Consider the following 27869-nt stretch of genomic DNA (forward strand, 5'->3'; position numbering starts at 1 on the left):
GAACACAACATTGCCAGACCCTACAAACAAAGATAAAATGCACCCAAGTTCCAATATAATTCATAAAATTATAATAAATTAAATAACACAAAGAGAAACCATTAAGGTTTGCAATAAGTCATTTATTTCTCATCAAATGGATGCAAGCCTAATTGGAGTTCATGGTGTTTGTGATCCAGGTTCTGAAGTTGCAAACCTTGGTGTAAACACCAGGTCTGTTTCTCTGGGCACAACCATAACCCCAGGACACGATACCCTGCAGCTGACCGCTGCACACAACTGGGCCACCAGAGTCACCCTGTAAAAATAGCCAAGGTTTCATAAGCCAGTGATTGTTACAATAATTGCAACATTTGCAGTTTTAGGTTTGGGTATTAAGAACTGCACTTTTTCCCCCACAGCAAATTCAAATCACCAGTTTGTTAGCACAGAGCTCCATAATTTGAACTAGGTTTGTCAAATAAGACATACAAAATGTGCCGTTCTGTGGGTCCCTTAGAATATTTTTTTATATTATACATTACTATGTTGTCAAAATGTATAACACGAATCTCACCTGGCAGGAGTCCTTGCCTCCCTCCATGAAGCCAGCACAGAACATGTTGGAGGTGATCTCACCTGGGTAGGCGCTTTTGCAGGTGCTGTCGCTCAAGATAGGAGCCTGCAGGCACATCAGACGGCTGGGGTAGTTACCTGAGGAGAAAACACTTTTTGTAAGTTTACTTTAATATGGCCTAATGATTTATATCATATTTGTTAACTTGACTCATTCCACACGAGTTTAATGTCACTTGCTTCCGGTTGCGCTAGTGTTTCCCCATCCAGAGATCAGGCATTGGGAACCAGCGGAAGCACAGCTTGAAGGCAGAGCAACGGTCTTAACGTATTGGTTCAGGGTGGCGACTTTGCTGAGTTTAATCAGCATGATGTCGCTGTCCAGATTATTGCTGTTGTAGCTGGGGTGTCTAATGACCTTCACAGAGTTAATGAACTGCTCGGTGCCCTCATTGGCATCAATGTTATGCTCACCCAGACGCACCTCGATACGACTAGGCACACAGAGACAGGTGTGAACATTTGTTAGGCAGAAGACAATAATTTATTTTTATTGAGTCTTAAAAAGTACTATATTCTAGTCACAAACAAACGATTTATCATTATGAATGTTAAACCTTCATATCACATTGTTTAAAAAATGCTACATTTTTGATTTGTCAACAATACATGTTTGATATAAAACTACTAGAGAAAATATTTGTGCGATTGCACTTAAATTCCTCAGTTACTGAGATATACCTTGTGGCAACTTCTCCATTTGATAACTAGCCCCAGTCTCCCCCATAAATCGTATGCACTTCTTTAAGAATAAAGAATTTTACTCACGACTTGTAACAGTGAGCAGCAGACACGACCCAGAGGTTGCTGATCAGAGAACCACCACAAAAGTGGTAGCCACTGTTCAGAGAAACCTGATATGGAACACCATTCTTAGTGCACTCAAAGCCCCCGACAATTTTATCATCCTCATTCAGAGGAGCGGCATCTAAGAAAATAGTAGGTCTTGTTATACATTATGCATTAATGGGTGTGTTTAAAGATTAAATACAAAGCATACAAAATTAAGTCGTTGTATTAATTATAAATAAACATTCACATAACCACAAACTATGTCAAATAACTTATTCTGTCATTTATACAAATAAAACTACCAGTCTGTAAAAATGAGAAAGTCTAAATCTTCCCTGCTCAATTTTACTTACAGGCCGCAGCAAAGAGAGCCAAAAGAATGATAGCCTTCATCCTTATGCTACCTGACAGTGATGTGCTCAAAATGTTGTAGGTCCCTCCTTATATACTGTGTTTACTCCACTGCTGAGATAAATTTCAAGGATATATATATGTGGATTACATAAGTATAAACCAGTGTGTGAATCCAGCATTTGGTTTGACATACAAAAGATTCTCTCACATATTTTAACATAAAATTGGATGAAAAAAATATTTCACCAGAATAAAACAATAATTGTATATAATCTATTAAAGGATGTTTCCCTTTTTGATTTATTGGAATTATTTGTAATGATTATTGAAAAGCTGACGATTTCTTGGTTGCAAACAATGTTTGTCATGTGATAAATATTATGATCTTATTTATAAACATTATAGAATAATTAGTCAATATTACAAATGTGATCTTTAAAGAAAGCATTTTACACATTGAAACAATGGAAACCTTTATTCTTAAACTAACTTATGTATGCTATTTTCCATTGATTATGAATGAAATATGTCCGCCTTAATTAATCTTTTAATTCTTTCTTATGGCAATTTTGTTTGAAATGTTGAACTATAATTAAATTTTAATAAACATAAAGCATGACATGGGAAATATTTTAAACAAATCAACAGTGAACAACTAAACAGCTTTTCAAATTCATGATTCTTGTAAATACTGTTTCATTGAAAACAATCATTTGAATTTACAACAATAAAACATTTTACATATAAAGGTATGGAAATGGAAAAAGTTATCTCCTTTGTGGTTGACACTTGTGGTTGAGGTAAGGATGATGTTTACTCCATTGGTAATTTTAGAATTAAACTAGGCTACAGATTATTCATTAGCTCTTGTGGGAAAATGCAGGTGGCACAGGAAGGTCATCCAAGGTTTAAAAACCATTGCAATTCTCTATTTAAATTAAACAACTTATAGAACTGTGTTTTTGGCAACTGTTTTGACTCTTTACAATATTAGTTGACTAAAACAACGTTTTTAGAACTCTTTAAAATTAGACAAAAAGTTCATGATAATCTATTTATCTGACATGTTTCGTTATGACTACCATATTCATGTTCAGCTGTTTATATCAGCGCCTGCTCAATAGCACAAAATATTTTTTAATTGGCCATAACAGTAGGGAGAGTGGGATAAGATAAACCATCTTTTTACTAATGTGGTCCTCAAGATGAAACAAAATGAGGCATAAGTGCAATCAAATTATTTAATCTAATTTCAGGATGTCTCCTATCAATCTAAATTATTAGAACACATCTATGACATATGGTTTTAAAAATATGGCTTCTTATAAAAAGTGCTCCCGTGGCTCAGTTTGCCCCATGATAGGGTTAAGTTGATCCGAGTCAGGGTGTAAATTGGACCATATGGGGATATACTGAGCATGCAACTGAATTTGAATAAAGACCATGTTTTTAAAGATGTATCTTCTAAAAAAGTAATTCAATCATTATTTTCCCTTACAAATACTAATAGTTATTTTCTTAAGCTAACTTAAACAAAAAATAACCAAATAAACTTTACATTTCTATAGCTTTACTTTGCAATATCTTTCAGTTTGCATCTCTGAAATAACTTGAAATTGATGTTAACATAAGTGTTGACACTGGCTCAATTAAATCCACAGCATGTGGCGCACTTTGCCCCATAGCTGCCCCTTTGGAAAAAAACTAGCTAGATTACAAATTCAGGCTACTATATAGCCAAATTATTTGCATTGTTTTATATGTTGGTAAATCACCAACATGTATCATAAATATTTTTAGACCTGGATACATTTGTTTTGATGTACCAGCCATTACAGCTAATAGGCAAAAATCTTACTTTGACAACCCAAAAACAGCTTTTAAAGTCAATTTATGCTGTCCAATTCGCCCACGTGCTTCACATTTTCACATTCTGCCATAAATAACGGGTGATTTCAAAATATATGGTCAAATGACAACAAAAGTGTTCCGTCGCTGAGATGTGGGTGGATTAATTTACCCACTGGCTCATTTTACCCCACTCTCCCATATTTTCTCTAGCCTCTTATATCTATACAAAGTTTCTTTAAAATAAACCCTATAGTGAAAAAGTATTCACCAGTAAGTCAACGTACGTAGCCCTGTTCTCCTTTTAATTTTTATGTATAAATTGTTTTATTTCTTCCGTATTTGTTCCGTAATCTGTATATCAGCACGATGATTAAATGCTTGGTTTAAACATGAACTTTAAAAATAAAAAAACTATTTCTTTTTAAAGTTGGCTATTAAAAAGTACAAAAATCTCGGTGTGACGTCACATTCAAGCGACGATATGAGGTCTGTGTACATGTAGGATTTTCAGAGGGTAGCTTTGCCCCATGCTCGATTTTAAACTATTTTCCCAATTATCTGTTGTCGACGGTAAGATCGGACTATTCTGCGATAACTATTATTCTTACAAGCCCATATTGCTGTTGTTAAAGTGGTACGTGTCATATCTTACTTTTTACGCAAGCGGCAGCATTTGCTTGAGAAAAGCTAGTGTCGGCTAACGTAATTTATGCGGAATGCGCATCCATTGCGGATGTCGTGCAGCATATATGCGCATTACTGCGACAAAGGTAATTTTGGTCTTGGCGGTAAAGATAATACATGAATATAAATACTGAATTAAATGTAATAACAACTATGTTGACCATGCATTCTTTATATTCATTTCCCAACCGCTGCCATGTAGATTTTAATGTTTCCATTTTATTTTCAGATATGTTTTCAAGTGAGCGCTGATATCTCACGTTAACCACAGTTTTACCCTGCATATGATTAATTGAACGTGTGAGTTATGTTGAATAATGTCGGAAGAGCATCTCCGAGTCTCGGAAGCCACAGGTTTTTGTTGACATAAGTTACATTATTAAGATACAGAAAGCAAAGGCACCTCACTAACTGCGTACAATCATTTTAAATACTCTTCTATAAAATGCAATGTTAACCTATCGCTGTTAAAATATCTGTTTTACGTGGGTTTATTATTGAGCCCATCATTAAGGCTATTTTTGTTAGACATGACAACAAAGCAATGAGGGACTTGCCATGGGACGGCATGGTGGCTTTTCACCCTCCTTGTGAATGGCACGCTGTCCATCAGTCCAGTTGGTGTGTCAGTAAACCACAACATATCCATGACTGAATATTATGAGGAAGGGGGTTTGCTATATGAGCACTCACCTCCCATGCACATCAAAGTGGAGTCTCCAGAGGGTCCCTTTGGAGGCGGGGTCTCAGAGGATGGTTATCCCAGAGAGGATGACGACTCAGATGGAAGTTGTGACCAGCAGAATGGAGGGTTGCCTGGCAGCCTGCCCTTCAACGTTGTGGTTGTGCATCCTAACATAGTTGCACCGGGAATGTCTTCAGATGAACTCATCCCAATCGAACAAAGTAAGGTCTAACTCTTAAAAGTGTGATATTAAATTTCTGTTTACTAATTTCTTGAGACAACAACAACGTTTTCACCAAAGGTTTAACCATACTTATAGCTCTTATGTCAATATTTGGTGTTAAATACTCATGTGAGGTCTCCATTAAAGTTTTATTTTTAAAGCATGATTTACCATAGTATGTTACTGTAAGTGCTGCTTTAGAACTTTGTTTTATGAAGAGTCATCCCTTTACCATTTGTTGGGTATTATTTCTCTAGTTTTGTGCGTGTGTGTGTAATTTACAGAAATCTTACAAAAGTATGTTGTCTATCATAACATCCATAACGCTTGTTTTTTTTAAATAGAAATTCTGATGTCTAGACTCTACCAACAGGGCTTTATTAAAAATATAAACAGATGATTCAATATACTGGTAATAAATACATTCTCTGAGAACTTATATTTCAAGTTTTGTCAAAATGTCACATCTATAATGATGGAATTTCCTTTTTTTTCAGAAATTTCAGTAGTAATTCAGTGTGCAATTTGTGCCAGATGAAGAAATGCAATAAATAGTTTTAAAAATGTATTCTTTTACAAGATCTTATGTACACAGCGCAAGTGAATGTGAATTTAAAATGTGGATTTTAATCAAAGGCAGGGGTGTTTCTTCAGCATTAACCGCAGGAGGCGTAGGAAAACGGAAGAGTCGCTTTAGCGGAGCAGAGCTGGAGGTGCTCGTGTCCGAGGTGACCCGGTGTGAGGGGGAGCTGTTCGGTCCAGCTGGAAGGCTTCGGCGCCGTGAAAGAGAACGCATTTGGGCTGGTATACTTGAGCGTGTAAACGCTGTGTCTAGAGTCCCACGGACTCTTCGAGAAGTAAAAAAACGCTGGGATGACCTGAAGAGACGTAATGGTGGTAGACTGGCTGATGCTAGGCACCGCACCTGCTACCTGCCATCCAGCAGAGGGGCTCCAATTTTGGGAAGGTCCTCCCAACTTAGTCCCAGACTCCAGCAGTCTCGTCAAAAGCAAAGCACTAGAGGAAAAGCCAGCTTCACTTGCCTGTCAGACACTGATCCAGGTAAGGTTTTTGGGGACTATTCAACTCATTTCTTAAGTGTGGGTAATATTGAAATTGTTTTTGTAGAGGCTACTGCACACATTAACGTCCAGGTTTTCCGTGTTTCAGTTACGGTAGGAGATGGTTCCGAAAGGGATGGCTTTGAAAAAGAGGAAGAAGCTGGTGAGCAAGATTGCGATGATGGAGATGGAGATTGTGAGGGTGTGGACAACAGCATTGAAGATAAACTGGGTTTAGGCCTGGGTTTGGGAATAGTACCACCTCCGACATCAGAGCGCTGGCTACCTCCTTCGCCCCTTTACAGCGCTCCTTTCCTTAATGGGACTCCTCAGCCAAGCCCACAACCATCCTTAGGAACCCATCAGGGCCCGCTGGAGCCTCCTCCTGCACACAGTTCCTGGCTGGAAGATGAACTTCGGGGCCTGGGGGAAGCGGCCATGCAGCTTGGAGATCGCATGGAACAGAACCTGCGTGAGTTTGGAGAAGGCTTCCGACGTGATATGCAGACACTTGTGGCTTCGCAGGAGGCCCTTACAAATAGCTTGCAGCAGAATAATATGCTTTTGCAACGTCTGTTGGGACTACTTGAGATGCAGCATCAGCAACCGCAGTCTCAACAGCAACAAATTCCACAACAACAACTTCAGCAACAGCAATTGCAGCAAGTTACACAGCATCAACAGGAATCTCCACAACAACAGCCTTATCAACAGCAGTCATTGCAGCAACAACTGCAACTGGAAAATCAACAACTAGAGCAGGAAATTCCGGCAACAGTTTCCCCTGTACCACCACCTCCAGATATTTTAGATGGTACTAGGCATAATGAACCACCGACTGACATTAATGCAACAGCCCAACGGCCACGTCGTGGCAGGACTGTAGACCTTAGACGGAGACGCAGGCGTTGATGTTGCCAATAGATGTGACATAATGAACTGTATTTGGTTACAGTAAATGTATTTATTTTAAAGCAATGTTTTATAAAACTAACTAGTTGCAGATTGTGCCATAGCAACCAATTTTTGTTATGCCTGTCACAAATACATAATAATGTGTGTATGTGTACCCAAACACACACACTAAATTCTCAAAATTATATATAAATTAATGTTTGCAATTTACTGTTGCTAAAAGTAAATTTCTGATATCTTACAGAATGCACTTGCTTACGTTTCAATATAATAATTGCAAGTTTAGAAAGAAGTTAGCAGGTTTAAACTTCTCCAGTAATTATGCTGTGGTAAGACATTGTAAAAAAAATTCTGGGCACCAAAGTTTGTTGCAAAATTGCATTTTACATCTGTTATCACTGGAATTTCATCTAGGTGCTCTTTAAAGGTACATTTTATGTCATAGAAGTTCTTCAGTGGCAAATGGTAATGTGAATTCATTTCTAACCTATAAGATTGCCCAATCACTCTGCATGCAATGCAAGATATTTAAAGTACTTGTACAAAGTACATGTTAACAAAAATCAGTTGTAATTGGATAAAATGTCCATTGTCCATAAACAAGTTTTAATAAAAACAATCAATACATTTATTATGTTTTTCCTCTTATAACAGGATGTAAATGTGTATAGAAATGTATGGTGGTATAGCTATAACTTCTAATATTGTGTTCCAGTTATAGTCATCAAAATATTTAAGATATAAGAATAAAAACTCTGTATCTAAACATATTTTCTATATAAGCTTCGCTTTTCGTTATGTATTGTATGTGTACCAATACCTGCCATGCATGCGTGTTTTACAGAGTTCTGTAAAATCAGACATGTAACTGTTAATGCAATTGTTAATTTACAAAGGACTGACGTGCCTACGTTCACACGGTAACGTTACATGCGTTATCAGTAAATCTGCTAAATCAATACAACAATAAATGTACAGTTAATAATGAAAATAAATCGGAAGCCTTATGAACGCAAAGTGACAATTCAATGTGTCCCTTTAAATGCAGCCGCAGAGGGCGCGCATGACGTAACGCACACTTCCAATCAGTCGCTCGCTTCCATGTTTTTGTGGGTGGAGAAAAGATAAAAAATATGTGAAAATGGCCACTGTACGGACTGACTCCGAGCAGCCATTAGACAATGAACTCGTTAACGGTATATTCCCAGGAGATAAAGTAGAACAACAACCTGCTTCTGATGCAGCTGTTGATCGTAACGTGGAGGTTTGTGCACAAGGCAGCAGCGTGAAAGAAACTACAGACACCGATGTTCCGTCTTCGCCAGCAAATGAAAATTCACCTCCACATGGCGCTGCTCTTTCACCACGCAACAAAGATGCGTCTGAAATGCCATGTAATTCGACAGCTAAGGTGGACGAGCAGAAGATAAATGAGGACTTTCAAAGTAATAACGGTGAACTCGTTTCGACTGAGTCTGGAGTGGGTCGCGAGGACACGTCGGGTAATCTGCACAATGAAAACAGAGGTAAGCACAACTTTGGATCAAGGGCACCCAGTAAACGTCACTTCGCGCTCTCTGGATATGGCACATTGTTGTGCCGTTTCACACTTATTATTAGCCCTGCTGCTACTAACACAGAAACCATGCAGCAATTATTACTCTGTAATTGGCCTGTTCTAACCCAATCAGAAACACAACTGCCTGTTTAACCCTTTCATGCTTGGAGCTCAGGATTCGTTTGAGACGTTTTATTACTCAAAATTGGATGCATTCAGAATCACAAGTATTTTCTGAATATCAGTTTCATTAAGATGTTTAACAAAAGCACGTATCTCTTATACAACAAAAACAAACCTCAACAAGTCACACATCATTGTTTTGTATACAGAGCAATACAATATTAGTTTGGAATATTAACATTTAAATACTAAAATATATATATATGATATTTAATATTATTTAGTTTTGGAAAAATTAATTGGACAAATTTGGACAAACATTGGGATTGGGACACCAGTAAAGTAAAAGTATGCCTTTACTGTATGATTGTTGTTTAAGTAAAAAAAGTACAAAAAATAGATAAGAATAAACAATTATGCTTATTATGTAATATGTTTTTATTATTGTATTTTTTTTTTTTTATTTAAAAATAAAAACGCTTGCTATAGATGTTCTACTTTCTAAAGTTTGAGAAAACCTAAATATGTCTACCTGTTCTGGTATTAAATGGCTTGCACTTTTAAAACCTTGTAGTTAATGGCTTTGTTGTCACTCCACAGGGCAAGAAACCAACAAGGAAATACAGGAAAATACTCCAGAAAACTCCAGCTCAAAGAATACCATCAAAGAGACTAAAAACATACATGAAGGATCAGAGTCTCATTGCGATGGACCGCAAGAGGAGAGAGATGAGACGGTTGATCCAGACAGCATGGCGAAGGATAAGCACAAAACAGAAGAAGGAGAGGATGTCTCTCAAAATGCTGGAACTACTATCAAGCAAAAGAAAAGCCGCCTCGTATGTAAGGAATGTGGTAAAAAATTCACCCGTCGGGAAACATACAACCTGCACCGACACTTTCACATGCACCAGGATGAGGAGGCCTCCCTCGCTTGTAAGGAATGTGGCGTCACCTTTCAGCATCGCAGCGACCTCATCAAACACCGCAGTACACATAAAGAAGACACCAAACCTAAATTTGTATCAAAAGTCCGTAAGAGAAGGAGGTCAAGTCACAAAATATACGAAAGAAACTTTATGTGTGAGCATTGCGGCATGTGTTTCTCAACAATGGTAAGGTTACGTCTTCATGCTTGTAAACACAATGTGGAGAAGCCTTTTCGATGCCCACTGTGCCGCAAAGAGTTCCAGTACAGGATGTCCATAAATGCCCACATGCAGAGTCACTCACTGGACAGTCCGTATCGATGCCTAGAGTGCAACAAAGGCTTTCAAAGTGTGGAATCCATGCATATCCACCAACGATCCCATCCGGCTCTCAAACCATATGAGTGTCCAGATTGTAACATGGTCTTCAGGCATCGCTCTGTCATGGAGGACCATCGACGCAGACACGTGGAAGAAAAACCACACCAGTGCAAAACATGTCAGAAGAACTTTAAATACAGCAGCCTTTTGCAACAGCACAAATATCTTCACACCGGCCGAAAACCGTACCACTGCGCATACTGTGGTAAAAGATTTGCTTTTGCACAAAACAAGCGCGCCCACTGTCGCCAGCACAAGAAGATCTCTGACACGGCTAATTCGGAGTCATGCATTACAAACCATAAAGTATCATATGGCGGCGATGGGGGTAAAGAGAACACAAACCATAATGTCGAGCAGCAGCGCAATTGTCCTCTGTGCCCTCAGACATTTTATAAAGCGGCCGATTTAAGAGCGCACATGTTAATCCACGAAGCTGAGTATGAAAGAATGAGTAACGGCAAGAACTTTGATATGATGTATGCATGTCGGTTTTGTCCTCTCAGATTCCCAACAGAATATACGCTGCAGTCCCACATGGAAACGCACCAGACCAACGTTTTGGGCGTAAACACATCACACATCACGAATCTTGCTAATGCGGTCCCTGAGAAGCGAGACCCTGTGAATACAGATAACGCAGATAGTCCATCAGAGAGAGCATTGGGGGACCAGACAGAGAAGAAACCTTTCAGGTGTAAAGACTGTGGCAAATGCTTTCGCTATCGATCAGTGTTAGAGCTCCACATGCGCGTACACAACAAGGGTTACCAATGTCCGGTGTGTAAAAAGTCTTTTAGATTCAGTAGCTATTTGCAACAGCATTCGATTATTCACACTGGGAAGAAGCCATACAAATGTCCGGACTGCGGTAAGGATTTTGCATTCCATCATAACATGAGAACACACCAGAGGCTGCATCAACAAAAGCCGTTCCGCTGCACGCAGTGCCGTAAGGGGTACAGTGAAGAGAGTCAGCTTCAGCGCCACATGCTTTCTCATACCGGTGAAAAACCTTACAAATGCCATCTTTGTGTCAAGAGCTTCTCTTTAGCTTATTTGCTACGTGATCACATCAATACTCATACAGGAGAGAGACCCCATCGTTGCCAGGAGTGCCACAAGTCCTTCCCTTGGCTAAGCAGTCTGCTTGTACATCAAAAGATACACACGCGTAAGCGGCAAGGTCAGGGTCACGGTTATCCTTTGTCTATACATTCTTCGAGAGGCAGAGTAAAAGAATTTGTGAGTACTGGCAGAAGAGGTAGGCCAAGGTTAGTTAGAGACTACGGAAGGACTGTGTCTCTACGACAAGGTGCGCTGTCTGGTCAGATTGTGCAGGGGAGAATGTTGCCGAATGTGGTTCCACAACAGTTTGATGCGGACGGACGTGAGCGCATGCAGCTAGGATCGCAGCACTTACAGACGGATAATCGTTCCCAGACAGTTCAGATGCAGCAAGAATGGCCGTTACAAATTCCTCTGCCGGAAGAGCTGCTTCATTCTCAGAAGAGTTTATTAGAAGCCGAGCCGACTAATGTTGAGATGCAGTGGCGGGGAAGTCAAATTAAAATGTCTGGCAATGATCCTTCTCCCTGGGTGAATGCACCAAACTCCAGTCAACAGAAGACCTCTTCAGATTCACAAAGACCTTCTTCACTGAGCGTAAAAACCAAGTCACCAAGATCCAGTCAAAGTCCATCAAACCAGCTGCTTAATATTCAAGACCCACAGCAGTCACAGTGGTCAGCTACCTGCGATTCAGTTCAAGCATCTAAGCCAGAGCAGTTCAATAACTCGACGCAAGATGGCAAGGGAACCATTGACTTGGATCCACCAACCTCCAATGAATCTGAACCTACTCAAGTGAGAAAGGAGGATTTGCAGAACCAGAAGTCTCCTGCTAAAGCAGAAATGGGTCAGACTGGAGGTATCATGCTATCCACTGGTGCTTCCACTTTGCAGAACACAAATCCCTGGGGACCAAAAGCATCTTTTGAAATGTCTACAACACCTCCCACTTGGATTAGTGCAGGTCCTTCAAACCAGATGGGACCGATAAACTTGCCATATACAACAGCTCACTTTCCTCTTGGAGACGGACCTCCTATGTGGGGATTTCAAACCGGTCCGGTTGTTTCCCAAGCGCTCCTAAACGGACCAGTTCAACAAGGCCACATGTGTCCGCCACAGCACATAGCCCTCATTTCCGGCCAGCAGATTCCTTTAAACCAGCCCTCATCTTTTATCTCCTCTCCGTTTCCTCCACCAGCCCTTAATATATCAGCTCCTCTTCCAATGCTGTCTGTTGGAAGTCAACTTCCAGGTCCGATACCACAAGGCATCTTCTTTTCCTCACAGGGAACCATAAATGAGATGCCACTCATGCCACAAGTGGCACATTTACATCAGTTAGCCCAGCAAACCGAGCCACACAAAATTGGCAATAAAATGCCATTTCCTCCAGATCACCTGTTACAGTGCATGATCTGTGGTTGTTCTTTGCCCGGAGACCTAGAATTACAAATGCATTATATGCAACATACACAGCGAGATGTCTGAATTTTATGAACACAGAAAAAATCACATCCACATTATACACACAATAATAGCTCCGTTTAATAGATCAGTTGCTGTTTTATTGTACATGCCATTAAGCTGATGGAATGTGTGTGTTGAAGATGTAAAAAAAGTTGTTTTTAATCTATTCATTAAATTTTCCAGTAGATCATATCTTTGTTTCACATGCTTTATTTTCTACAAACCAAACATTGGTGTGATCATTGTTACCATTTGATACAATTTATGATTTTTAAAAATTGTGTTAATGTAACACAATATTATATTTGTTTACCCTAAAATAAACACTGAAACTCATAGGGGCGGTTTCCCGGACGGGGCTTAAGACCAGTCCCAGACTAATTTAAATGTTGAAGGTGTCTTGATCGTAAACAACTTGCACTGATGTATCTTAAAATATATCAGTGTGACTGTTTTGTCTCGAGATGCACGCCAGTAATGTTTTTTTGTAAAGTTTGTTTTAAAAAGGACTTAAATGTCCTAATTTAACTAAGACCTAGTCCTGGTTGAAGATAATCCCTGTCTGAGAAACCGCCCCATAGTCAGTTTTTTCTCTGAAGTTGCTGACATCAAGAAATAATACAGAAATTATAGAAAGTATTTTACAAGATAGCTGGTATTTCTGATCTATTAAACATGTTAATATTTGTCAGTTTTGTAAATTATAAAGGTGAATTATGGAGCACAATGCAGAACATAGTAAAAATGTGCAATGGGTATAGCCTATGTCTATTTTTTTGTTTCTGAAAAGATGTATATATTTTTGTCCTATTTCTTGTATCATACAGTCCAAGATTATGCATATTTTTAGTTCATACTGGTAACACTGTGGGCACAAAACCAGCAATGAGGAGTTTAATAGCTGTTTGCACATATGGTACACACTGACCTGCGTAAAACCACACAGTTTGCAAATTGATGCTTGATTTTTTACCACCACTATATATATATATGACGAGAGGCAGAAACAAACTATAAATGTTAAGGGACAGTTCACCCAAAAATGAAAATTCTGTCATTCTGTCATTTACTCACCCTCACATTGTTCCAAACCTGTATAAAATTTCTTTGTTCTGCTAAACACAAAGGAAGATATTAGGAAAAATTTCAGTAACCAAACAGATATCATCCCCATTGACTCCCGTAATATTTATTTTCCCTACTATGGCAGTAAATGAGGGATGAGATCTGCTTGGTTACTGACATTCTTCCAAATATCTTCCTTTGTGTTCATCAAAACAAAGAAATGTATACAGTAAATGGTGACAGAATTTTCATTTTTAGGTGGCAACATAATATTTTATATGACATACTATTATATTTTAAATATATTATTTTAGTGGTTGGACTGAAAATGAATTTACCCATATTGATAAAATATTTTAACATTTATTATCCAGTAATCACCAATGATAACCAGTGCTTGACACCACACCATTCATTTGCTATTTTATAAAAGATGCGAAAAATATTTTTCACTCTCATGGGAACAAATGAATTAAAATGCACACTGAAATGTAAATGCATAAATAGATATTATTCCCCAAATTGTATTATCTTACGTTACGTTGGACGTTACCCACGGGCCCAACGTCTGCTTTTCAGCCAATCAAAATAGTCGTGTTGCACGGACGTCACATAACGTCAATAATATTCATGAGCCTATCTTTTACCATAGTAGGATCCGTAAGTTTGCCTCCCAACAATACTGTCCTTTGCCGCGAAAAGTGCAGTAATTTTCCTGGGCTGGCTACAGCCATAATGGCTGCTGTTTATTCGGAAAAGGAGGGTAGTTTGCAATCAAATAATGAAAGTTCGTCCACTGAATATGAGAAAGCCGCAGTCCAAGAGGTTAGCGTTGATCCAGTACGCAATATCAAAACATTTGATGCTGAAAACACCATCGAAGAAATGGAATTAGCTCTCAGTGGCCCAATATTGAAAGCCCAGGGCCACGCCGAAGTTGTTGCAACCAATGCTGCAGTTCCAGCCGTTAAGATTAAAATAGAAGAATTGGATGAAGATGAATGTGTTTCTGTATATCAGGAAGAGGCCAAAGAAGGATTGGATGGTAGGACCACCAAGAAAGAAGACTTGTCTGAGAGAGATCAAATTGCCGATGGTAAGCAACTTTTTGTTGTTGACAACCTTTGTAGGCATTCAGGTTAGCTGTACTCGCTAGCCTGTAGCCAGTTATTACCTTGTCATACTTGCTGTAAACGTTGAGGGTTACTTATTAACATCGAACTTTGCTTGCGCAACATTTGAGTATGTGTAACCACACAGTTACAACTAAAACATGTTTATTGTCGTATAATTGTAAACCACAAAAATAACACTTATAATCCTTATTTTCTGTTGTTGTTTTATTGTATTGTTTTTTATTAAAACGGACGTTACGCGTTGTCACGAATAAATAGCAACAAAACATGAGCAGTGCTAAATGCCAATGTGGATTTTCACTTTTATAAAGCGTGATGCGGTCTGATATTATTCAATAGTTTCAGGTTGTTCGACATGAGGCTTTGCGAGCTGGTGTGATTTCACAACGACATGTGTTTTTGCCTTCAACTAAAAATAGTCTTTGCAATTTTTAACCAGTTCTACAGTTATTGTAGTACACGGGTATTCAGACAGCGTCAAGAAATGCGTTCCTCCTTAAATGATACTGCCGTCTCGCTCTGTTGCCGGTAGATGGCAGGCTTTACTCAACTGTTAAATTTCCGTCAAATAGGCCTACTTAAAATGTAAACAACATAATTTTAAACAACGACTTATCAGTGTTTTGATTAGTATAGCTAATGTTTTATTTTTTATTTTTTATTTTTTTTGAAAAATCTTGTAAACATGTAATGTAAATGGCTTGTTGGCCATGCGGTCGATGTTATTTAAGGTGGAACAGAGAATTCGAATAAAAGGAGTAAATTATCGTTACTACGCAACAGGTTTGTTCAACAAAGCTGCACGCCAGATTACGATATCAAATTTGATCGACGTGTTAATTTACAGTGTACTGCAAAATGTAATTGATGAATTTATCTATTATTTTATTGTTTTCTGGCTTGGGTGCAGAGGTCTAGTAATTTTTTGTCACAGAAAGGATTATTATACAGTTTGTTGTGTTTATGTTCTGTTGTGCTGTATTCAAATAAATAATTTTTACAGTATTATTTTTCTTTGGTTATTTAAGTTAATAGCTTTTCTTACACAGTATTATTTGTTGGCTCTATACATTTTATTTTTCTCTTTCCTTTGGAAACAGGCGTCGACCTGACCTCCCATTCTCCCCTTTCTGTTTTTAGGGGATTGGCTATTTTGCTGTGAGGATAGCAGTGTGGCCTTTGGGAACAAGGAGGGTTACCTAGAGCAACATAGGAAGAAAATCCACGATGGTCCCATAGTCTGCCTGGACACAGATTCACAATGGGATAACCTGCTCGTCTCAACAGATGGAGGCCAGAGAACGTTTTGCTGTGCTGTGTGCGGGCAGAGATGTTCAAGCTCGACAGAGTTTTTTCAACATCAACTTGCGCACCGGAATCAAGAGATTAAACAGGAGATAGATGCTGGCCACCACAAGGGTATGGTAAAACCGAAAAGGTTTCAGTGCAAGGATTGTGGCAAAGCATTTTTCTCTATTGGTCAGTGTCTCAACCATCAGCGCTCTCATAAACAGGCCTCAAAGTCTGTGTTTCATCAGCTTGCCCATTTAAAGAAAAAATCGTTCCAGTGTCCCACTTGTGGACGCTGTTACTCTCGCGCTTCGGCCCTTGACGCACACCGTCACTGCCATGAAGTGAAGCTGGTGAAATCCAAAAGCTTTGAAACAACTGAAAAACCTCCGTCACTTATTGATGAGCCAGGTCAAGCTGAAAGCAGTGAGGCAAAACTTGAACAGACTGGCGATCATCAGCAAAATGTGTATCAGTGCATTTGTGGCAAATCTTTTCGGACAATAGGTGGCCTTGGAACGCACCAGAGATTCTCACGCAGCTGTTCAGATGGGAAGGTGAAAGTAAAGGTGAAGGAGAAAATCAAACATCAGTTTGAATGCTCTGAATGTGATAAGACCTTTGCTAGCGCTGCGGCTCTGACAGCACATCAGCACTGGCATAAAAGACGATCTGTCGGCGATGGCCAGCTATGTAAATGTACAGAGTGTGGCAAGAACTTCACTTCGCTCTCATTCCTCAGTAAGCACCAGACAAAATTTCACAGCAAAGAGCTGCCAGCAAAATCATTCCTTCATCAAGTTTGCCAGCTTAAGAAGAAAGCGTTTGAGTGTCAGGAATGTGGTCGCCGGTTTTCACGGTTGTCCGCTCTGCAGTCTCATCAGCTCTATCATACCGACGTCTTCCATGACATTGCAAAGAGGGGCGGAGTAAAAATATTCCAGGACGAGGAAGACGACTATGATTTTGGGTCCACCGTGTATTCTCAGCACACAGAAAAGACAGTGAAAGGCTCCGATGAGGTTCTAGATGTTGAGACTATAGATGTTGATTATGAAATCGTCCGCGTCACAGCCTCAGACTATGTTGAGAGCAATAGTGGTCAGGATCCAAATCCCGAGCTGGTGTTGGTGTGCGAATCTGATCAAGAGGAAAAGGATGACATTAGTTTGAGCTTAATGCAGACAGATGCATCTACAGCTTCCCCCGTGCAGTTGTCTCCAGATGATGTAAAAATTGTACAGATTGATTTTGAGCATTTAAATGACGAAACGTTAAAAAACGATGTAATAATGAGCAAAAGTTCCCCTCAAGAGTCTGAGTTATATACCTGTCCACGTTGTGACCAAACATTCGTCAAAGCTTTGTCCTTGCATCACCACATGCTTTGGCAAAAAGATTGCCAAAAATTTAACAAGGAAAAACATGAGGACAGAGTTGCTCACAAATCATACCAGCTTTCAGATCTGGAGAAGAACAGTATTAAATGTGAGGAGTGTGGCGTCAGCTTTTCCAGTCTGTCTGCATTGCAGTCTCACCAACAGAGTCACAGGATCACAGAAAAACCATTTGCATGCTTGCAATGTGACAGAAGCTATTTAACTGCAGCTGGTCTATACAATCATCAGAAAGTTTGCTGTGGGAGAAAACCCAGCGTTAATAATGTCAAAGAAGAAGGAAAGACGAAACATTTCAATCCAACCAAGTCGCTTTTGGGCCCAAAGGTTCATCACTGTAAAAAATGTGGTAAAGGTTTTTGGTCTTTGGGCGCTTTCTATCATCACAAGCAGTACCACGTACAGTGTGCAGATGTTGAGAGGTCTACATCTGAGCCTGAGATTGGTCACATTCGACGCAGGAAAAAGGGTCGGGGGGGCCGTAGGCATGGCCAGAGGAAAGAATACTCCAAAGAGAAATATGAATGTGAAGTGTGTGGTAAATCGTACCACATGCTGGCTTGTTTCCTTAAACACAAGCTGTCCCATGATGCCAATGGTCTCCAGCGTGCTGTTAAGTCTTTTGATTATCAACTCGAAAACTTGAAGAAGAACTCGTACCAATGTCCCGACTGTGGAAAGGGTTTCTCCCGTGCCATGGCGCTGCAGTTTCACATGAAGTGCCATGGCTATGATAGCGGCCTTCGCGTGATTGAATCTGCTCATTTGCCACTAAGTCCTAAGAAGCTTCGATGCCCAACATGCAATGCTTCATTTACGTGTGAGTCATTGCTAGTAGATCATCAAAAAAGCTGTTCAAAACCCAACAACGATGCAGAATATCCACAAGAATGTGAAACAACAGGAATAGAGGAGCAAGTTGCATCGTCTCAAAACGCTGAAAATGTAGTGGTACATAGCACAGATTCCGTAACAGAACAGAAAACACCATTAGCCACTTTGAAGTATAAATGTCGTGACTGTAACAGAAGCTTTTCGGTAATTGGTGCGCTTAATTTTCACAAGAGGATTCACGTCCAAGGTTATACAACTAAGAAGTTAAGAGCTGAACCAGCAAGGCAGCCGAAGGTTGCAAGGGTAAAACTAGAGCCAAGTTTACCAAACGCGCCTTTCGCTTGTCCTGAATGCGGAAGATTCTTCAGCACAAATTCAGCTCTTGGCACACATAAGCGTTGGCACAAAGACAAAAAATTCGCCAGATTTCTGTCAAGGAGTTATAAGAAATGCTCAAGGAAAAGTGTGGACGGTGGACCTTATTTGTGCAATTTATGTGGCAAGGGATTCTTCTACCTTTGTGTTCTTCGCAGGCATCAGCTGCATCACCCTCGCATGGAGTCTCAACACCAAGAGCAAGCTGACCGTCAATCAAAGGACCGTTTCACCTGTCCAGATTGTCCGATGTCTTTCTCGAGTGGTTCTCTTCTAACAGCTCATTTTACAGACACGCATGGCAAGCTTGATAATACTGACAAAGTGCAGTCTGAGATCTCCGATACTGTGGAATCAGATCCACCTCTCCAAAAAAAGTGCAAAATGATCACCAAGAAAGGAAAGCCCAAGGCGCGGTATAAGTGCCCTTACTGTCCTAAAAGGTTTTTGAATGAACGTGGTATTCGTGCACACAAATGGCAGAAACACCTCAAGGTTGAAGTACAACCCACTGCATCTCGTGAGGAGCGTGTTTTTACTTGCTCTCCATGTAAGTTGCTTTTCGCTTCTGAGGAGGCTCTTCATAACCACAAAAGCTTTTGCAATGCAAATAAGAAAAAGCTGAAACCATCTACAGAAGAGGAACCTATTCAAAAGATAATGACCAAATGTTTTTATAAATGTCACAAATGTGCTAAAGATTTTCACAGCGAGGAACAGTTAAATGCACATAAGGAGCTGGCAAAAAGTCGACCGCACACTTGTGCTCTTTGCTGCCGTGGTTACTGGACTGAAAGCCAGCTGCAGCAGCATCTCGCATGGCACGATGAAGTACGCCGTCGCCTCCCAACCGAACTGAGATACAGACTCAGTACTTCAGGGTCCAAACTGAAGGCTTTACCACATAAATCCACATCCAAGGTCAATTACTCCGTGCTGCTTTCTAATCCAGAGCCCAACTTTCAGTGTCAGCATTGTGAGAAAAGCTTCTTGTCACCTCATGCTTTACAGCAGCACCAGGCTGTTCACAAATCTGAGGAACCTTTTCAATGTTCTCTGTGTCCACAGATATTTCATGATATCAGAGATCTTATTGACCACCATCAGGAGTGTTTGGGTGATAAGGAGAGAAAGGACAGTAAGTTGATTCCTCCAGAAAGAGATGCTGGGAACCTGACGTGCATTGAGTGTGGACATTCCTTTAACAAGGAAGAAGAGCTGCATCAGCATTATATTGCACATGCACGTGGAGAGTTCTGAAAATATATGTATAAAGATGGAATGCTGATATTTTTTCTCTATCACAGATTGACCATATTTACACTGGTTTATTTTAACACTATAAACACTGTTTTGTTATATAGTGTTGCTTGTTCAGTACAGTAAAACTGTTTGGAAAACAGGAAAAAGGAAGATGCTTTTAGTTTTAACCTTTTTGCTTAAATAGATGTAGGGAGATGGAAACATGGCTGCTGAAAGCAGACCATTACTAAAAGTACGTAAAATTGTGTTGTTACTTTAAATCGTATTAGATCTCTGCTGTGTAACCGATGCCCATGCTGTTCTCAAGTTAACTCTTCTTAATATGTATTTAGACATTTTCCTCACGTTTTCCTGCAGTTTAATATGTATATTATTGCTTTGTCACCCTGAAAGAGTTTTCAATATTTGAAACTGCCAAGGTGTTTGTTAAATATTGCTTGTAAATGTTGTTGGAGTTGTAGAAATGTTTTTTTTCTAAGCATCAATTAAATCTGAATATTATGCTTGAATCTGTTCATCTATGATTTTGATTTGTGGTTGTATAGATTATGTAATACATAAATAATCTGACAAATTGTGACATTGGACGTTGCTATCCGCTTGTTAAGCCTGATGTCACGCACAACCATATATGGAAGGTCAAATACTGTTTCTGGGTCGAAACGCTCAATAAGATGCTATATGCAAACAACAAAAAATGATACACTCATGGCGAGCTATAAAACTATCAGAAAACTGCGATCGTAACCTTTATCTTCATAACGAAATCTCACATGGCCAGTCAGCGATTTATTTTTCATAATTTATTCAAATATTGATGTTGGCGATTCCGTGAGCCTGATGACTAGTGTATACTTGACGAGTTGATACATGTTTTGCTTAAATATGCAATATGAGTAAACGGTGCTCATAAACAGCTGTTTAAGCTATAGCCCCGCTTGAAATGAATAGATGCTTGGACCCAGAAACTGTATTCCTCACATCACCACTTAACAACCGAATAGTCTGCCCTTAAACATTTTCATTAAATTTTCAAAAAAAGGGACAGTTCACCCAAAAATGAAAATTCTGTCATCATTTACTCACCCTCAAATTGTTCCAAACCTGTATAAGTTCCTTTCCCTTGCTTAACACAAAGGAAGATATTTGTAAGAATGTCAGTAACCAAACAGATCTCATCCCCCATTGTGAATTTTCTTGTCCATATGCAGCATACTGGTTGGATATTGATATTAAGAATGTATAAGCTGCAACTTTGCTGCCAAAGGCAGTGCTTTCATCCAGTCTTCACAAGTTGCATTAAAACCATTTTTTCTATTTGGATTCATGGCATGTTGAAGCATAGATGAGAATAGTGACCATCTGAAGAACTAAAGCATCACATTAGACTGACTTGTGATATCTTGATATTGCATTTTTGTTTGTTTAGGTGTGTAGTGACTTTTGCCTAGAAATAATTCCAAATTAGTGAGATTCTTTTAGACATTAAACATTGTTTTGCTTGAAGAGGAATTAAAAGTGCATGCTACACAAAGAGGGGTACTTCTAAAGCCACAAAAATGGTACCATCAAGATAGCAATCCTCAAGATTTAACTCTGACCAACAGTATGTTAAACCCGGTCTCAAGGAGTCGCTCACAAAATATTGTACATATTTCCCTGCTGACATACTTTATGTACTGAATGCCTTAAAGACTGCTAATGTGACACATTGTCACATGTTTTATTTTGTGGTACTTTATCAGACCTGCTTTTGCCTAAATTTTGTAATCTTTACAGGTATCCAGTTCACATGTATATCTATTATAAAAACAGTGAATGTAAGTTCTATATAAAAGTGTTCAATTAAATGGTCATAATTTCAGTGAAACTGTGTTTCTTCATTGCCTTTATCGATAGGAATTGCATGTTTATTTTTTCATGAAAGGACAAGAGCTATGGCCTCTTCATACAAGTATGCACATTAAATCTGGGGTCAACTTTAAATACCGTCAAAAAATCATGCTCATGTACAAGTACAGTATACAACTGTTCCATTTAGTTAAGCTGACCAATAAAACTATTTACATATTTGTTTAGCCCCTATAGCAATCTTTTTGTTGGGTTGCGTTTGTAATAGCATATTGATGTACTACTCGTATATATTTTGCAGCATGTGATGTGAACACTATCAGTCAATAGTTCATGACTAAAGTCTATTAAAGGCATCCACATGTTTTAAATTAGTTTTGTGGAAAACAATGTAATCATGTTTACACAGTAATTTCACAATGTAAGTCACAATGTAATTCCAGTCATGGCAGAGCCATGATGCGTTTCTGCGTCAACATGGGTTTCCTTCTCCTGTTTCCTCCACAGTCCATGCAATTTCAGTGAACTGCCCTTAATGGTTATAAAAGCTTACATTTGTGTTGTTATAATAATTTTGATCAATTTTCTACTTTTCTAAAATGTGGAAAACTTTTTAACTTTATTGTATATCGCATACTATAGAGCACTTTGGAGAACATAAGCAACACTGGTCCAGAAGAACAAATCAAATATCTTGAGGATTTCATAAGTAAGATTTTAAAAAATGAAACCGGAAGTGCTTCTGGGCCAGTGTTTCCATCTTGCAAAATGATATCAATATCAACTAGATACCACTTTTTGAGTTAAACCTTTAACATTGCTGTTGTGACTGTGTGGCATATTATGGAGTGAAATGTTTTTGTAGCATACTGTTGCCGTCGGTGAAAAATACTCTGTAAATGTTTATATACAGTAGATATGTAAGAATTGGATTCATAACATGGTCATGTGATAATGGTATGAATCCTCTTTCTCTCCTTTCTAGTGATTATCCGAAGTCAGGTGGAGTCTGTCTTTTATAAAACTGAAAGTGGTATGAGGTGTGGACAAAAGATGAAGAAAGTTAAAGAAGAACAACACAACATTGAAAGCTTTGACAGTTCCTGTCAAGTGAAACCCTCAGAGATCCCCACCGTCCAACCTTGTGTTATTGTGCAGTCAGCAGAAGAAAAGTCTCTTTACCGAACAAACAGGATCTATGTCTGCCCCATCTGTGGAAAGGTCTATTCCTACCTGGAGTCTTTCAGAAATCACCAGAAACTGCACATGAATTCAAAGGCCCAGCTTTCAGAGTTCAGTTGTCAAAAATGTAATAAAACGTTCTCTGGTTCAGCCAGCCTGGCAATTCACACAAAGTTTAACAAGCGGTGTGTTTCCGAAGAACCTACCAACCATCGCTGTGATCAGTGCAATAAATCTTTCTCTTCTGTCTGGAAATTTGAAGCCCATCAGGAAATGCATAAGCTGAGGCCCCACCGGTGCGCTGTATGTGCTAAATGCTTCGTCAGTTCAGAAGGATTAAAAAGACACTTGCTTGGCCATGATAACAAAAAATACAAATGTGACATCTGTCAGAAGTCCTTTCGGGTACCAGCTGAACTCCGGTACCATTACAACATTCACACCGGTGCCAAACCTTACGCATGCAATTTTTGCCACAAGGCTTTTGCACAACTAGGAAATCTGATTACACATCGGAAAACACATCTGACAGTCTTTAAGGAAGGAGACGATGTTCCCCTGGGGGAAAACGACACTGCTTTCATAGGACAGAATCAAGTATTGGTAATGAAAAATGATATTTTGGGAACAACGAACGCTGTCTGTCAAGAAGGACTAGACAACAACTTATCTTTATTTGATGGGGAATCATCTGACAAAACTAACTTTTCGTCAGAGTTGTTAGATGAAGAACGAGAACCTTCAAATGAAGCGTTGGAAGTTGAGGACTGGGAGTGTTTTGAATGCAGTGCACATTTCCGTGAAGAGGCTGAGCTTCACATGCATTATATGAAACATGCAAGGGGAGAAATTTGACATGTTGATTTTGACATTGTGTACCAACAATATTCTAGGACATTCTTCAAGATTCCTCAGTCGAAGTTAAAACCTAAGACCAGGATTACTCCTAACAGTATTGTCCATGTGTGCTTTTTCATTGTGAATTATCACTTGGTTTGGTTTTATATTGCGCAGCTGAGACATTTTGAAAACGTTTTCCTTTGGTATGATTTACTCTTCACTCCAAAACTCAGTGTTTCAGTGAGCAGTTATTCTTGATGACAGTATAACATGTCTTTTACTATAAAATATGAATGTTTTTATTTTCAGATCATGATTTGTTTCAGGTTACTGATTTATTTTTGGGGGGGCTCTTGTAAAACATGAGATGATTTTCAATACGCTTTAATCTTCAAGTCCTTGGTTTAGTAAGCATTAAAATATGATGTAATGTTTAACACTTTATTGTTTATGTCCAGTGTTCTTATATAATATACTCACATCTCTAGTATCCTAAATCTTGGTGGTTGGATTTTTTACAGTTTACTTCATTGCTATAAATAAAGTAATGCTTAGTTGTTTTTTCGAATTCATTTTACATGAGTCAACCCATGACCAACACAGAACATGATTTTAATACATGGGTATTTCAATGTGTCAACACAAAGAGTTATCACTTCCTTAAGTTTCACAGCTGTAAAATGGTGTTTTTGTGACCTGTCTCTGCATTTTATTCATCTTTATACTTTCATATGTGTACACTACCTTGGATTTATCATGTCTTTGGAGAACTGTGATAAGAACTGTTCTCACAGCTGGACAATTCCCTCTAAATTATTTGTCATTATCTTATTGGTTGTTAATGTTGATAAATTGATGACTCCGCACATTAATCTATTCCTGCTCTTTGCACAGTACTCTATATAAATGTGTCTGCTGTTTTTGTTCTCCACTTTTGAAATGAAGACTATTGTGTTTGCTTTACTGGTGGTGGCTGTGGGTAAGCATATCTCTCAATAATTATTTATTCATGTAGCCTAAGTTGTTTCTTCATACACTGAACGGTTTCTTAGCTCTGGGCTGGATTTCCCGAAACCTTCGTATCACTACGTCATTCTTAAGAATATATCGCTACCACTCTTAAGGTATAACTTAAGAATGACGTAGCGTTAAGAAGGTTTCGGGAAACCCAGCCCTGGTCTTTAGGTCTTATAGTCATAGGTCTGGACTCTAATATGACGCCAATTAATTAACCAGAAACTACAATAATTATCACAAAGACCAGCTCCAGTAATCAAGTTCAACTACAAGAGACTCAACAAGCTTTAAACAGTGATTTAGTTTGCTTCATCAGTTAGTATGTGCACTTTGTAATTAAATCATTTTTTGATAAAGCCGCCAACACAGATGATGATAAAATCATCGGGGGTTATGAATGCCCTGCTCACTCCCAGCCCTGGCAGGCTTACCTGACTTATGATGATGGGCAACGTTGGTGTGGAGCATCTCTGATTAATGAATATTGGCTTGTGTCAGCTGCTCACTGCTACATTCCGTGAGTATACATTTATCTTGTCTAGTTTAAACATCACTACTGATTGAGACAGTTGCCCAAGCTCGTATACTATCTTAGCAATATTACTGTACTGCCAACCTACAGAAGAACTCTATAGGTCGTTGCTGCCATAAAATGTAGTAATATTGAGATTCTTTGTCAAATAGACCTCCTCGGCTTGCTGTCCACATGGGAGAGCACAACATCTTCAGTAATGAAGGCACAGAGCAGCGATTCTACGCAGAGAAAGTGATTGCTCACCCAAACTATAATGCTAACACATACGACAACGACATCATGCTGATCAAGCTGAATCAGCCGGCCGTCTTCAACGGCTATGTGAAGGCAATCCCTCTGGCGACCAGCTGCTCTTACACAGGGGAGCAATGCTTGGTTTCTGGATGGGGCAATCAGATCAACACAGGAGGTGAGATGGACGATAAATGAAAATGTTCTTTAAATGCTTGAAATGACTCAAATCAGTTAAAAAAAAGCTATGCAATGCTATAACATTTATGTTATTTTGCTCTTTTTTTTCCAGTTGACTATGCTTCTGTGCTGCAGTGTTTGAATTTGCCGGTACTCTCAAGACAACAGTGTCAATCCATTTATGGTTCCAAATTTACCACCAACATGCTCTGTGCTGGATTTTTGGAGGGGGGCAAAGACTCATGTCAGGTATGTTCTTCACAGACAGGTGCACAGTTTTCTGCCTTTTTGTATGACTTTTCTATAAACTCATTCTGCTGTTCTGACATGCTAACAACTTTAAAACATTTCTCCTTATTCAAAAATTATTTTTAGGGTGATTCTGGTGGCCCTTTTGTGTGCAGTGGTAAACTGCAAGGAGTTGTTTCCTGGGGCTATGGCTGCGCTCAGCCAAACTATCCTGGGGTTTATACTGAGGTGTGCCGCTACATTGACTGGATCAACAGCACCATGGCTAGCAACTAAATGTTTGTTCAGCCTGGTTGGTCTTTGTAATTCAAGATCATTTAATTTTATTTCTGAAATATCTATAAATAAATTCATTCTGGGACAGATATATGATCTTATGTCTTTTATTTTGATGTGGACATTATGTATTCAGAGTTTTTAGCATTGCTTTTAACCAAACTATGCATCACTGCACTGATATAAACATTTTGCAGTTAAAAGGATAGTTCACCCAAAAATGATTTATTCGTTTACTCGCCCTCTAGTCGTTGCTATGGCTTTCCTTCTTCTGCAGAACACAAAAGAAGACATTTTAAAGGATGTTGGTAAGCGAACAACGATGGTGTACCCATTGACTTGCATTGGTTTGTATCCATACAATAGTGGGTATTGCTGTTGTTCGGTTACCAACATTCTTCAAAATATCTTCTTTTGTGTTCTGCAGAAGAAAGAAAGTCATACAGGTTTGAAATGACAAAACGGTGAGTAAATGATGACAGAATTTTCCTTTTTGTGTGAACTATCCCTTTAATTGATCTTTGTAATGGAACCTATAGCAAAAATCACTTTTTAAAGATATATAAGATGTTATATAGTGTAATAAAAGTTGTACGTAACCAAATCAAAATCCATTTCAAGTAGGGATACATCATTTCCAAATCAGCTGTCACTAAGACAGTACCTTTAAAAAGATCCTAAGATGTAGCCTACCAGTAGGTACAGATTTGTATTAATTTGGTATCAATATGTTCCTTTGTATACAACTAGTATACTCTTTAGGTACAAGTGTACTTTTTGAAAGGGTGCCACCCCAGTGACAGCTTTTGTGACAGTTTTACTAATAGTGATGGAAAATGTACAGTTAAAAGTATTTAAAATAATTAGATTCAGGTTTTATGTATACCCTATGAGAACACAGTTTTCATTCAGTTATCATTCATATTATGATAGGCCTACAATTTAATTGATATTGTATGACCTTTTCTATCATGAAATGAAATCAACATTTCAGTAGCCCATTTACTTGGCTAATTGGTTATTTTTTTTTTTTAAATCGAAGAAAATACCCCAATAACACAAACAAGATGTCAAGATGGGAACCTGACATTACACAGCCTATTAGAGGCCACTTAATTGCTTTCATCAATATGTAAACACTAAAATAATAAACGTTGTTTGTTACATAAAAAATAAATAAGCATAAAAGTATTTCCAGTTCTTGATGTTGATGATAACCACATATCCTTAGCATAAATACATTGACCCACCACCACCACACCAGTCAACCCAGATAGACATCTGTAAGATTTCTGCTAAAGATCTGTAGATCTGGAAAACATCTGCTTTGTAAAAACATCTGCAAACATCTTAGAAAGAGCTGTTGTACATCCATTCTAAATCATACACATCTTACAGACATCTTCTAGAGGTCTATCTGACAGCAGACGTCTCAG

The 27869-nt window shown here is 38.8% G+C and overlaps 4 protein-coding genes across 10 annotated transcripts; 3 read left to right on the plus strand and 1 right to left on the minus strand.

Moving 5' to 3' along the window:
- Window positions 1-36: 36 nt before the first annotated feature.
- On the minus strand, window positions 37-2045 carry prss1 (serine protease 1). 2 transcript variants are annotated; one of them, XM_057339395.1, is made up of 5 exons: window positions 1761-2039; window positions 1384-1543; window positions 796-1049; window positions 557-693; window positions 37-298 (listed from the first exon to the last, which is right to left on the minus strand). In XM_057339395.1, exons 1-5 carry the CDS (start codon window positions 1798-1800, stop codon window positions 149-151), a joined length of 741 nt encoding a protein of 246 aa, XP_057195378.1. In that variant the 5' UTR covers window positions 1801-2039; the 3' UTR covers window positions 37-148. The 2 variants fall into 2 exon arrangements, with proteins under 2 accessions (XP_057195378.1, XP_057195379.1); XM_057339396.1 differs by having other exon boundaries at window positions 78-298; window positions 557-722; window positions 792-1049; window positions 1761-2045.
- Window positions 2046-4092: 2047 nt separating this feature from the next.
- si:ch211-261d7.3 (myb-related transcription factor, partner of profilin) lies at window positions 4093-7825 on the plus strand. Of its 2 annotated transcripts, none has more exons than XM_057339393.1 (3): window positions 4093-5202; window positions 5859-6266; window positions 6375-7825. In XM_057339393.1, the coding sequence occupies exons 1-3, from the start codon at window positions 4944-4946 to the stop codon at window positions 7175-7177; spliced, it is 1470 nt and encodes a 489-aa protein (XP_057195376.1). In that variant the 5' UTR covers window positions 4093-4943; the 3' UTR covers window positions 7178-7825. The 2 variants fall into 2 exon arrangements, with proteins under 2 accessions (XP_057195376.1, XP_057195375.1); XM_057339392.1 differs by having other exon boundaries at window positions 5841-6266; window positions 6375-7824.
- A 409-nt stretch (window positions 7826-8234) lies between these two features.
- Window positions 8235-13462, plus strand: zgc:66448 (uncharacterized protein LOC327401 homolog). Its single transcript, XM_057339388.1, has 2 exons — window positions 8235-8706; window positions 9462-13462. The coding sequence occupies exons 1-2, from the start codon at window positions 8322-8324 to the stop codon at window positions 12731-12733; spliced, it is 3657 nt and encodes a 1218-aa protein (XP_057195371.1). The 5' UTR covers window positions 8235-8321; the 3' UTR covers window positions 12734-13462.
- Window positions 13463-14447: 985 nt separating this feature from the next.
- Window positions 14448-26513, plus strand: LOC130557635 (trypsin-like). 5 transcript variants are annotated; one of them, XM_057339586.1, is made up of 6 exons: window positions 14767-14873; window positions 22909-24924; window positions 25320-25479; window positions 25647-25906; window positions 26021-26157; window positions 26284-26513. In XM_057339586.1, the coding sequence occupies exons 2-6, from the start codon at window positions 24852-24854 to the stop codon at window positions 26431-26433; spliced, it is 780 nt and encodes a 259-aa protein (XP_057195569.1). In that variant the 5' UTR covers window positions 14767-14873; window positions 22909-24851; the 3' UTR covers window positions 26434-26513. The 5 variants fall into 5 exon arrangements, 4 of the variants coding, with proteins under 4 accessions (XP_057195567.1, XP_057195568.1, XP_057195566.1 ...); XR_008963333.1 differs by lacking the exons at window positions 25647-25906; window positions 26021-26157; window positions 26284-26513 and adding an exon at window positions 16054-16332 and having other exon boundaries at window positions 14448-14873; window positions 25320-25428; XM_057339584.1 differs by lacking the exons at window positions 25647-25906; window positions 26021-26157; window positions 26284-26513 and adding an exon at window positions 16054-16332 and having other exon boundaries at window positions 14448-14873; window positions 22909-25388.
- The last annotated feature ends 1356 nt before the right edge of the window (window positions 26514-27869 follow it).

Source organism: Triplophysa rosa, linkage group LG8 (assembly GCF_024868665.1).
Source record: "Triplophysa rosa linkage group LG8, Trosa_1v2, whole genome shotgun sequence".
In the NCBI taxonomy this organism is placed as follows: Eukaryota; Metazoa; Chordata; class Actinopteri; order Cypriniformes; family Nemacheilidae; genus Triplophysa; species Triplophysa rosa.

What these genes read in the sequence shown, in the direction of transcription:
- LOC130557635 (XM_057339583.1), top strand. Translation starts at nt 14,513, where the DNA reads ATGGCTGCTGTTTATTCGGAAAAGGAGGGTAGTTTGCAATCAAATAAT. An exon ending in GAGAGATCAAATTGCCGATG is followed by an intron (nt 14,874 to 16,053) that starts GTAAGCAACTTT and finishes TTCTGTTTTTAG; the next exon opens with GGGATTGGCTATTTTGCTGT.
- si:ch211-261d7.3 (XM_057339392.1), top strand. Translation starts at nt 4,944, where the DNA reads ATGACTGAATATTATGAGGAAGGGGGTTTGCTATATGAGCACTCACCT. An exon ending in ACTCATCCCAATCGAACAAA is followed by an intron (nt 5,203 to 5,840) that starts GTAAGGTCTAAC and finishes TTTTAATCAAAG; the next exon opens with GCAGGGGTGTTTCTTCAGCA. An exon ending in CCTGTCAGACACTGATCCAG is followed by an intron (nt 6,267 to 6,374) that starts GTAAGGTTTTTG and finishes TCCGTGTTTCAG; the next exon opens with TTACGGTAGGAGATGGTTCC.
- prss1 (XM_057339396.1), bottom strand. Translation starts at nt 1,800, where the DNA reads ATGAAGGCTATCATTCTTTTGGCTCTCTTTGCTGCGGCCT. An exon ending in GGCTCTCTTTGCTGCGGCCT is followed by an intron (nt 1,544 to 1,760) that starts GTAAGTAAAATT and finishes CTATTTTCTTAG; the next exon opens with ATGCCGCTCCTCTGAATGAG. An exon ending in ACTAGCGCAACCGGAAGCAA is followed by an intron (nt 723 to 791) that starts GTGACATTAAAC and finishes GCCATATTAAAG; the next exon opens with TAAACTTACAAAAAGTGTTT.
- zgc:66448 (XM_057339388.1), top strand. Translation starts at nt 8,322, where the DNA reads ATGGCCACTGTACGGACTGACTCCGAGCAGCCATTAGACAATGAACTC. An exon ending in TCTGCACAATGAAAACAGAG is followed by an intron (nt 8,707 to 9,461) that starts GTAAGCACAACT and finishes GTCACTCCACAG; the next exon opens with GGCAAGAAACCAACAAGGAA.